This window comes from Pectinophora gossypiella, chromosome Z (assembly GCF_024362695.1).
Source record: "Pectinophora gossypiella chromosome Z, ilPecGoss1.1, whole genome shotgun sequence".
Classification (NCBI taxonomy): Eukaryota; Metazoa; Arthropoda; class Insecta; order Lepidoptera; family Gelechiidae; genus Pectinophora; species Pectinophora gossypiella.
Window position 1 is genome coordinate 16,129,866 of NC_065433.1, and position 11,750 is coordinate 16,141,615.

At 43.6% G+C, this 11,750-nt stretch overlaps 2 protein-coding genes across 2 annotated transcripts; both read right to left on the minus strand.

The window, feature by feature from the left end:
* Window positions 1–928: 928 nt before the first annotated feature.
* Window positions 929–4,621, minus strand: LOC126380610 (uncharacterized). Its single transcript, XM_050030140.1, has one exon. It carries the CDS (start codon window positions 4,619–4,621, stop codon window positions 929–931), a length of 3,693 nt encoding a protein of 1,230 aa, XP_049886097.1.
* A 91-nt stretch (window positions 4,622–4,712) lies between these two features.
* Window positions 4,713–6,171, minus strand: LOC126379904 (uncharacterized). The gene is made up of 2 exons (XM_050028901.1): window positions 5,603–6,171; window positions 4,713–4,851 (listed from the first exon to the last, which is right to left on the minus strand). Exons 1-2 carry the CDS (start codon window positions 6,017–6,019, stop codon window positions 4,783–4,785), a joined length of 486 nt encoding a protein of 161 aa, XP_049884858.1. The 5' UTR covers window positions 6,020–6,171; the 3' UTR covers window positions 4,713–4,782.
* Window positions 6,172–11,750: the final 5,579 nt, after the last annotated feature.

An 11,750-nucleotide genomic window follows, 5' to 3' on the forward strand; every position in this document is an offset into this window, starting at 1 on the left:
CTCAATCTCTTCACCGGCAATCGAAACCGATACACCTAATTTGGCGACCGAAGTACCTACACAATCGCAATAATTCAGAAGCTGGCACAAAAGAAACACATCAATAGTCAATAAACACACAGCGTAAGTATTTCTCATAATTATGACTTTATGCTCCAACTATAAAATCGTTGCCATCAACGTGACTTCCATATTTTCGCCAAACACTTCGCTTTATTTTAAGCTCTACAATCAGAACTTATATTTCAGCATATCGTAAGCATTGTTTACCTTTTCCTTTTTTTGATTTCAAACAATGGAGGTTGCCACACCGATTTTAGTGAAAAGAATTAATCAGAGGCAATGATTAAAAAATAAGCTGGAGTTTGAAAGTTTCCCGAGTTGGGAATCCCAACTAGCACGCAAGCAAGCAACTGATTGCGTGCAAGTCACACTCATTTATGCCCGGCCAGTACCTATACGGTTTCTTAATTTGTACGCACCGAAAACACGAAAGAGTATTTAAGCAAGTGAGCGCGAAACGCGCGCTATACAAGTATGAGCAAATAGTTCAACCTTCAACTGTGCACTTCACTCGTCCGGAAACTTTACGACACAAGGAGCTCCGCGATACTATATTAAAAGGTCGTCTTGTGCATTACAACCTGCAGGGCAAAAAATCAAATATCGACTATTATGCAAGGATCTCCTTCCTTATCACAGGAAAACTAAAAACCTTATGTGAGCTACGGTGGTAGCTGATGAATATGAAATGGACTGTATAACTAAATGAAATGAAGGAATAACAGATACTTAGCTTTGAGAATTATTTAATATATTTTCACGAGTCACCAAAAAGCAAACGACAAGAAGTAAAACAAAATCAACATACAAAACGTCAAAAAAGAATAAATATAAAAAACATAATAATATAAAAAGATTACAAAACCTACGAAGAGTTCGCAACATCCTCCCCCTCGTGCAGCATTGCACCAATTTCCACAATCTTTCTGAGGGGGCGGCGCAGCGTGCCCGCAGCTGTGTCCACGTCCACCGCCCTGCAGACTCCGTCTCGCCCGGGGTGAAGCTGGCTGATCCGACCAAGTGGCCACAATCCTCTGGGCAGTGTCCCGTCGCAGATTATGACTGTATCGCCAACTCGAACCGTTGCGTGACTCCGGGTAGACTGTCTGGGCTGTAATGTCGGGAGCACCTCGCGCACCCAGCGTTTCCAGTACAGGTCGGCGAGGCGTAAGGCTTTTCTCCACTCTGCTCGGCCAAAAAGGTTGCAGTCTGCAGTTTCCGGCGTAGATACTTGAGCTGGCAACCCTCCAAGTAAAAAATGAAATGGCGTGATGGTCGTCGGGTCATCAGGCTCCACTGAGACGTGCGTGAGAGGTCGCGAATTGGCGATCGCCTCAGCCTCCGCCAAAAGCGTCGCTAAAGTTTCCTCTTTGGGCGACCTTTCCTTCAGAGTCGCTCCAAGGGCCACCTTCACGGTTTTCACCATCCTCTCCCACGCACCTCCAAAAGTGGGAGCCGCCGGGGGTATAAACTTCCAGCGGATCGCCTTGGTAGCCACGAAGTCTCGTACATTTTCGTTAAAAAATTCTCGAAGAATCCGATTTGCTCCCACAAACGCCGTGCCATTATCGGAGAAAATGGTATCTGGTGGTCCTCTTCTGGCTATGAAGCGGCGAAGACTCATAATCGCCGAATCAGCGGACAGGCTATGCACCAATTCCAGATGTAGAGCCCTCGTCGTGAGACATGTGTAGAGCGCTACGTATCGTTTCTCGTGGCGGCGGCCGACAGTCACGTTTACGGGGCCAAAATAATCGAGGCCAGTGAAAGTGAACGGCCGCTGATGGTGTGCCAGTCTTTGTGGCGGCAGGTCTCCTGTCGGTGGATTCAACGGTGCGGCTTTTCGTATTCTGCATTGTAGGCATCGGTTCGCGACGGTTCTGACGGTGTTTCTGAGTCTGAGAAGCCAAAACCTTTGTCTAATTTCATTGATGACTGCTTCATGGTTGGCATGGCCGGCTCGCCGATGGTAATGTTCGACCAATAATCGGGCAGCTGGGTGACGTCCATCGAGTAAGATCGGAGAGCGTACGTTGGGGTCCACGTTTTCGACCGCTTTAATTCGCCCAGCCAAGTGCAGGAGCTTGTCCTCTCCCAGCGAGGGCGACAATTTGGAAATGCGGCTGCTCGAGGGGATTGGCTTCGAGTTGACGATAAGGTGGATTTCGTTCTGGAATGACTCGAGTTGGATCCGTCGTAAAACATGCCTTTCTGCGGCTTTCATGAGATCGGCATCGAGAGGCGGCAGCGTGGCGGGCGTGGACAAGCGGCGGAGACGTTGATGAGCGGTAGCCAAACAGTTTTTAAACAAAGCCGCGGCTTGATGCTTTCGTGCTGTGGCACGCAACAAGCGCACCCAGTCACTAAAACGGTCCAAAGGAGGTGTGACTGGGTCGGGAATGACCGCGCCTATCGTGAGTAATCCCACCAATTCGTTCCGCGGACATTTCAACTCGTCTCGAACTGGTGGGACATTCAATGGCTCTGAGGGCCAGTCCTCCGAAGATTTCAAAAGAAATGAGGGACCGCTAAACCACCTATGGGTAGCGTCCAAATTTATAGGGCGCAACCTCGTTGCATCATCGGCCACGTTCAAATCTGTCGGTACCCATCGCCAATTTTCGACTGACGAATTTTCTAATATCTCTCCAAGCCGATGGGCAACGAAAGGTTTAAAGGCTCGTGCGTCGTTACGTAACCACTGAAGGACAGTCATCGAGTCAGTCCAAAAATAAGTACGGATAGATTTTTTGCGATGACTGTCCTTGATGGTGACCCCAAGCCGTGAGGCTATCAAAGCGGCCTGCAGTTCCAAGCGTGGAATCGAAATCGGTCTTAATGGGGAAACTCTGGCTTTGCTCGCTATGAGAGCGACCTTGATGCTTCCGTCGGGGTAAAGTAAACGCCAGTAAGCAACACAGGCATAGGCGAGCTCGCTCGCGTCGGAAAAAACATGCAGCTCTCTAAAAGAGGGTTCAGATCCCTTTACGCCCGAGTACCAACGCGGAATCTTTAACGCCGTGACTTTAGACAGGTCTCGAAACCAATCAGACCATTTTGATGCCTCAGTTTGGGGAAGGTCGGTGTCCCAGCCGACGTTAGTCCGCCAAGTTTGTTGAAAAAGTATTCGCCCTTGTACAACAATGGGCCCTAACAAACCCAAAGGGTCATAAACGCGCATTATGTGCGACAAAACCTTCCTCTTAGTCAATTTGACTGGCGCCGTTTCAGTCAAACCCGTGCGAAACCCTATAAAATCTGTGCTGGGGTACCGCGCTATGCCTAAAGCTCGTATGAAACTAGCTGACTCACCAAGATCAACCTCCACTTGTTGGACAGCTCTCAAGTCCTCGGGGACAAGCTTAAGTGCCTCTGACTTATTGGAGATCCATCCTCGCATCTCGAAACAGGCTGCACCATGCACCTTGACTATGTCCGCAGCTAAATGGGCGGCCTCGTTTACGTCATCTTGAGAATCGATGTAGTCGTCCATATAATGACTGAACAAGATGGCGTCTACGGCTTTAGGGAACTGGTGAGCATGTTCGCGAGCATTTTTGTTTTTTATAAACTGTGCTACAAAGGGGCTACAGCACGCACCGAATATGACCGATGTCATCCTAAACTCTTTAAGGGGTTGTGATTTGTCTGACCTCCACAAGTATCGAAGAGCGTCTCTGTCCTGTTCCCTTATCCGAACTTGAGGAAACATTTCCTTAATGTCGGCTGTCATCGCGACGAGGCCTTCCCGAAACCGAAATAAAATTTTGAGAAGAGATTGTAGTAGATCAGGACCAGGGATCAGCAGGGAATTTAAACTTATACCCTCGTTTCTAGCTGCTGCGTCGTGCACAACCCTAACCTTTTGTTTTTGAGGATGGTATACGCCAAAATGTGGGAGATAAAGCCGCAAGTTGTCACAGTCTTTTTTATGAAAAACGTGGTAAGACTCTGGAGAACACTCCTCTGCGTAACCCTTGTCAATCATGTTATTCATGAACTCGGTGTATGCCTTAGCGAACTCAGGCTCTTTGGACATACGACGCTCCAAACTTAAAAAACGAGACAACGCTTGGGGGTGACTGTCAGGGACGCGTATAACGTCGTCGCGCCAAGGCATACCTACTTCAAAACGACCAGAGGGTAGCCGCCTAGCAGTCGCCTCTAAAATGTCGACTGCGCGTTGATCCTGTTTGTTGAGCGATGTGTCTGTATGTTTTATACCTATGGAGTCAAGTTTATATTGTTCCTTTAATAGAGTTTCAATACTGTCGTCATCGTACCTCACAAAGGTGTGGTTTACAAATTCAATGAGTTTTGTTCGGGAGGAAGCAACACCATACAGTGTCCAGCCAAGCGCTGTCAGGCAAGCGACGGGATCATTTTTCCCTCCGGTCCGAACCTCTCGGTTTATTGAGAGATGCCAGTGTTCCGCTCCAATGAGTACGCTTGGAGTGGCATTCTCGAACGTGACAAAGTCAATTAAATCACTTAAATGCGAGTATGAATTTATCTTATCGCGACTTATAGATTGTGGCCGTAGACCTAAGTCATCCATTGCGCGGGCGTTCTTAATTTTGAAAGTCTCTTGCGAGTACCTACCCTTGATGCTGAACTCTACGTGGGAAACGGTAGTTTTTCTTACGAGACCGCCTACCCCGTTGACCGTTATCGTCTGTCGCGGTCCCGTCGCTCCAATACGCGTGGCGATGCTAGAATCTATAAGTGTAGCGGTACTTCCGTCGTCGAGGAGTGCGTACACGTTACAGGTTCCAGTAGGGCCGGAGACTGTAACAGGAACGATTTTAAGATAAGCACGAGGTCGGGTGGCAAGGGTGTTGCTCTGTGTGTCTGAGGCGGTAGTAGTAGATACTATCAACTTTTCGAGATCTACGTGTTCACTTGAGGTCGACTGAGTGTTATCTGTGTTTGTAAGCTCTGTGTGGATTGCGTTAACGAGAGGAGATGGTTGTTGTTGATGTAAAAGCGAGCTATGACGAAAAGGGCAGCCGTCCACCCCGCACGGGTTGACTCTGCATGTTTTCCATTGATGAGAACCTGTCTTTAAGCATCGATAACAGACTTTCGCCTCACGCAGCCACCGCCAACGTTCTTCAATTGATAACGCTTTAAATTCAGTGCAATCTCGGATGTTGTGGTTATTTTTGCAAAATACACACTTAGGCTCTGTATTTTCTGTTTTAATTGAACACCCTGTATTTTGCGATTTAGGTTTGTGTGTAACAACGTGTACATTTTCGCGTTTAAAAGGTTTTAATGTAGAGACCGGAATGTTGTTTGATTGAAACGAGCCCATCTCGGGCGATAGACCGAAACGAATATGTTGGTCTAACTCGCGTTTCAAAAAATCGGACAAAATCTCAAGTTTAGGACGGCCGGTATTATCCTGGACCGCAAAATCCGTCCATCTGGTTTTAGTGGTAGGATTAAGTTTGCCTAACACTGTGTGAAAAAGCTCAGGCGAACTTATATATTCACGTTGGTTTAATAATTTCATAGTAGAAATGGAGTTGCGTACCTTGTTAGTGAGGATTCCTAGCTCACGTAATTCATTACCTAGTTTGGGCAATGTTTTCAGGTTGTTCACCTCCCTGAATACGATGAGTTCGGGGCGCGCAAAGTTTTCCTCGAGAGCGCGCATGACCTCGTCGGGGTCCTCCGTCGACATCAACAGCGCCGCTACGGCCTCACGTGCAGGCCCACGAAGTGCGTTGTCTAGTCGTGTTATGTTGTCTAAAGCTGAAAAATGTATCTTTGTATAATCGAAAATACGTTTAAATTGCAACCATTGCATCGCGTTGCCCAAAAATTGTGGCAACTCTAGCTTTTTAACGCCGGCGGCAGAGGCCAGAGCCTTTGCGGCTGCCGCTGTGTCGGCTACAGCTTGAAGAAGAACGGTTGGTGGGTCAGGTTCCGTTGAGACGAGCGGGGCCATATGACCAACCGCCTCGGACGCGTTGACCTTTAATTGTTGCTCTTTGAGACTCGTTGGTGGAAATAAAGTTGCCCTCGTGGCTGCCGGTGGCGGTACCGAACAGCCGGGTTCTCTAAGCTTTTGGTTTTCAACCCATTGCCTTGTTCGTTCTACGCTTTCTTTACCACTTAAAAAACTGCCCGCACGGCTACTAGCTGCCTCGGCATCGATAGCTGCAAGTTCCGCCTGCAGTTCGCGGTCCTCGACCTGCTGTTGTAAAGTAGCAAGCTCGCGCTGACGCGCCAGCTCACGTGAGGCAAGCTCTTGTTCACGCTCGAGACGGCGACGGAGAGCGAGCGCCTCAGCTGCAGCCTTTTGTGCCTTGATGGTGGCAGACGACCGTGACGACCCACTACGAGCGCTATGAGCGCGGTCATCGTCGGCTGCCGATGAAGGTTCGGTGTGCTGCGGAGCTGGGGCGGGGGCGTGCTCAACCGCCTGCGTGAGTTTGCTCTTGCTACGGGTAAACATGGGTGAAAAAAAATCGAAGAAGTAAAGAAAATGCGTTAAAATGAGTGTAGATAATGTGTTTTCTTTACGAACAAATAATCGAAATGAGAGAAAACGGAAATGTCAAAAAAAAGAAATTGAGAAAATAGGGATGATTACTACCGATGAAGGACCAAAATGTGAGCTACGGTGGTAGCTGATGAATATGAAATGGACTGTATAACTAAATGAAATGAAGGAATAACAGATACTTAGTGTACGGTACAATACCTTAACATATTTCTGCGGACTCGGCGACCTAGTTTCCGTGGCCGCGCATTTACTTGTATCGTGTAATGAGTGTGCAATAAACATCGAAAGTGACAATACGTATGTGTTTCCTTTGAACTTAACTTCCGTGCACTCCCCTATCAAACTGATAGAACTACAACTTAACTACAACTAACTTCAAGACTGTGCGAGCTGTAAACTACGGCCCGTACATCTTTGGTCCTTCGAGCCATTAGTGCTGTGTTATATAACTGTCGTGGTAGCGAATCGGTGCGGTTGGCCTCCCACAAGCGGGTCTCACCAATTGTATTGAGAAGGCGTACATATCACGACGTGATTATATGCGCAGACACATCTCACTGCTTCAAGGACTTTGGACCGCATCTCAACGTGTCGGGCTGACGGACTTGGAGATAACTGAAGACTACGGAAACTCGGAGCCTTCACAATCAACACACGAACCTGCACCTAAGGCAAACTATCTAATTTACGAAGGTAACTATGGCCAATCCCGATAAGGAAATCAATCCTTCTCTGGAAGAAATGGCTCATGAACTGTTCGAAAAACTAATTGAGAAACAACAACATAGTTTTGAAAACATTTTGAGGCTATGTGGCAACTACAAAAAAGATGCTGCAGCCAGGAAGAATTTAGACTACTTGGCCAAGCGTCTAGAAGCGCTGGAAGCTCATTGGAAGGAGTTCCAGTCTAACCATGATGTGATCATCAAGAGTGAAACCAAGGACGACGAATACTTCCGAGGTAACACGTACGAACGGACAAGGAGCATGTATGACGAAATTAAACATGACATGCTTTTAAGAAAAATCAATCTACTTTGAGAATTATTTAATATATTTTCACGAGTCACCAAAAAGCAAACGACAAGAAGTAAAACAAAATCAACATACAAAACGTCAAAAAAGAATAAATATAAAAAACATAATAATATAAAAAGATTACAAAACCTACGAAGAGTTCGCAACACCTTAGTATGATCGGCTAACTTTCAAAAAAATACTTTTGTAAGTAATTATAAAATTGCAACCTATCACATAAAATCAACATAAAATATACATTGTCTATGGAATTTGAGAAGCAGTAGAGCAAAGCTATCGTAGTTATCTGTTTGCAGGAATAGTACCTAGTAACAAAGAGTGGGATTGATCTGGCGAAAGCGGTTCTCATACAAAATTTCTAAAATGGCTTATAAAATAAGGTAATGGCCCTGATTTCTACAGACACTTCTTAATTTTATTTTAAGTTATACCTGTCATTTTCTTATCCGCCGAAAAGGAAAGGAACGGATGATTGACAACTATTAATTTTAATATGAATGAATAACCCAGGCAATTAAAATAGGCTTCTCGATGGTATGCAACCCGTTTGACGTGTGCAGTCAACTTAGTTCTGTGGGGCTATTGGCCAATATGATAAAGGAGATCATCGGCTCTCCATACTTTGGCCGGCCCAAATTCTAAAGTGCCGGCCAGAGAAAAAAAATGTGTCGAACCTTTCGAGAACATTTCTGTGAACATTTTTTACTATGACACCAAACGTGTATGACCATTAGTTTGGCTTTAATTGGATTTTAAAAATCTCGATTTTTCATACATTTTGTAAAAAAATATATTATGTCCGTTGGGAATAAAAGGGATACAGGCGTATTACAAAGGACCGTTAGAACATTTATTAGTATGGCGCCAAACTTCTATGACCATTAATTTGACGTTTATTGGACTTTCCGTTTTGGTTAATATGTTAAAATGCCGGCCATCGAATTAAATACGTCAAATCTGTCTAATAGTTGCTTCTCAATATTTTTTAATATGACATCAAATATCTATGACCATTATTTTGACTTTTATTGGAATTTACGTTTTAGTTCAAATGTGAAAAGTGCCGACCACCAAAAATACCATGTTGAGAGTATCGAGTAGATGCCTGTTAACATTTTTTTCTATAGCGCCAAACGTGTATGACCATTAGTTTGGCTTTAATTGGATTTTAAAAATCTCGATTTTTCATACATTTTGTAAAAAAATATATTATGTCCGTTTGGAAAAAAAGGGATACAGGCGGATTACAAAGAACCTTAAGAACATTTAATTATCTGGCGCAAAACATTTTTGACCATTATTTTGACTTTTATTCGTCTCTCTTTCCGTTTTGGTTCAAATGGGAAAATGTCAGCCAGAGAAACAAAATAAGTCAAATCTTTTGGTAAACGACTTGAAACGTATTTTTTTACTATATTACCAAATATCGACTTTGGCTTTTATTAGACTTTTGAAAAAAAAAAACTTTTTTTATATACTTTTTAACAATGACAACAAGCAGAGCTTTCCCTATGACTAGTTATTAGTCAGATAAATACTTTGGGTTTTGTTTTCTGTGTTGTTAGGTGAACTTCTATATTAATACTATCTGATTTTAGATGCTGTAGTTTTTGCATTCGACTCAACGTTACGGCCTAAGTTTAGGTCGAATTATGGTATTGATTCATCTTGACCGTAGATGGTTACCACCCTCTAAAGGTAAGCTTGCCATCTAGTGACGAAACTCGTATTTTGGCATGACGTCTGAAGTAGCTGTTAGGGAAGACAGAAGTCGGGCAGTTGTACTTTGCATGTATGCCGATCACAATGTCCTGGTGCTACTCGGCCGACATAGCATCGTACCTCACTTTTCTTAAAAAAAAAAATAAGCTTCTAAAGCGTGTATCACCATCAGGTGAGATAGTGGTCAAACGAAAACCTATTTTTGATTAATAAAAATGTGTCCAAAGACGACCACGCTGTTACGCCTTTACCTGCATTATCGCCAGATAAAACTTTTTTTGCCAAAGTGTAGGTATCTATGAAAACTCCAGACTTTTGAGAAATCTAATTGAGTTCAAAATAGTGGTCATAGACGTTTAATGTCATAGTAATAAACATTCTGACGATCCTTTAAATAACGCGCCTGTCGTATTTTATATTATAACAAAATAAATCAAGAATCGAGATTTTTAAAATCCAACAACAGCCAAACTAATGGTCATACACGTTTATTGTCATAGTGAATAATGTTTACAGGTATCTTCTCGATAGTTTTGACATGTGTTTTTGCTGACCGGCACTTTTCACTTAGAAACTAAAACGTAAAGTCCAATAAAAGCCAAAATAATGGTCATAGACGTTTGGTGCCATAATAATAAATGGTCAAAGGGATAAGTTTTAACGGGATATACCAATATTGTTTCTTGGCCGGCACTTCACATTTTCACCAAAATGTATGAAAAATACAAGTTTATTTTTTAATTCGAATAAAACTAGAAATATTGACGCTACGGCTTTGGTGCCATAGTAATAAATGCTCAGATGGATAAGTTCTAAGGATATATACCATTATTGTTACTTGGCCGGCACTTTACATTTTCACGAAAAATGTATGAAAAATACAGTTCTTTTAATTCGAATAAAACCGAAGATATTGACCCTACAGCTTTGGTGCCATAGTAATAAATACTCAGACGGATAAGGTCTAACGGAATATAGCAAAATAATTTTTTGGCCGGCACTTTGACTTCTGGGCCGAAATCCGATGATCTCCTTTAGGAGGGTTTGTAAATTCCTGCCTAAAATTGACGTGTGTTCCATAAATTTTATGCCTATCGATTACACGTCCCTTTTTGGCGAATAAGAAAATGACAGGTATAACTTAAAATAAAATTAGATGGTCTCTACAGGAATTAGCACCAAAATGCAACAACTCAATGACTCCTAAGAACTCTAATTTAGTGAGTCGATCAACTGAGTGTAAACAAATTAGTACACTCTCTCTTGTTAGAAAGTATTATTAAGAAGTTTCAAGAACGAAACTTCCTAATATAGTATGTGTTAATAACCGAAAAGATTATTCAGTATCTTACTTAATGACAAGCTAATTGCATACTTTCTTTTTGGGACACTCTACACTGGTCAGCAAATAAACCGGGCCACCCGCTCCCGTAGCACTCTAATTCGATTTCCAAAAAAAGTATAAAACTTACAACGGTTTAAGTTATACCTAAAGAAAGTGCATTTTGTGGCGATTAAAATGATTGAAAATTTATTGAAATTTATCGTTTTTATTAAGTGTTTATTAAGCAATTACAATAAAGACTCATTTGCCGGACTGTTTAATCATTGGTAAACGGAAAAACAAAAATCAAAAATAAAGCAAAAAATGAAACGCAAGGCTTAAAAAAGTTTTTGATTAGTATTCGGTATTCCCTCCCCTTGCTCGGATAACTGCCAGCATTCTCGTATTCATCGACCTCACGAGCCTGACGATAAAATCTTGAGGAATTGCATTCCACTCTTCTTCAACAGCGATTCGCAGCTCCTGAAGGTTTGCTGGAACAGGTGATCGGGCCCGAACTCGACGTTTTAGCTCATCCCATAAGTGTTCTATCGGATTAACGTCCGGACTTCGAGCTGGCCAGTCCATCGTACGAATGCCGACGTCACGCAGGTACTGGGTCACCACTTGTGCAACATGAGGTGGTGCATTGTCATGCATCAGTTGCATATCCTGCCCGATAAATCCAGCGTAAGTTATCACATGATCGGCAAGGATTTCAGTAATGTATCGATGAGAAGTCAATCCTCGTGTACCGCCCGTCGGTTCGACGAAAACTAACGCGGTACGTGCGGTTAATGAGATGCCGCCCCAGACCATTACAGATCCCCCTCCATAAGCAACTGTTTCTTCAATACAACACTGAGAGTAACGTTCTCCTGGGTGACGATATACCCTCTGGCGTCGGTCACTTCCATGTAGGCTGACCCTGGTCTCATCAGTGAAGAGTACATTGCCCCACTGCTCTAATGTCCAATCTCTATGCTCTCGAGCGAATTGAAGTCGTGCTCGACGGTGGGCTACCGTCAATTTTGGGCCTGTTGCTGCTCTTTTTGGAGTTAGTTTTCGTTCAGCAAGTCTCCTTCT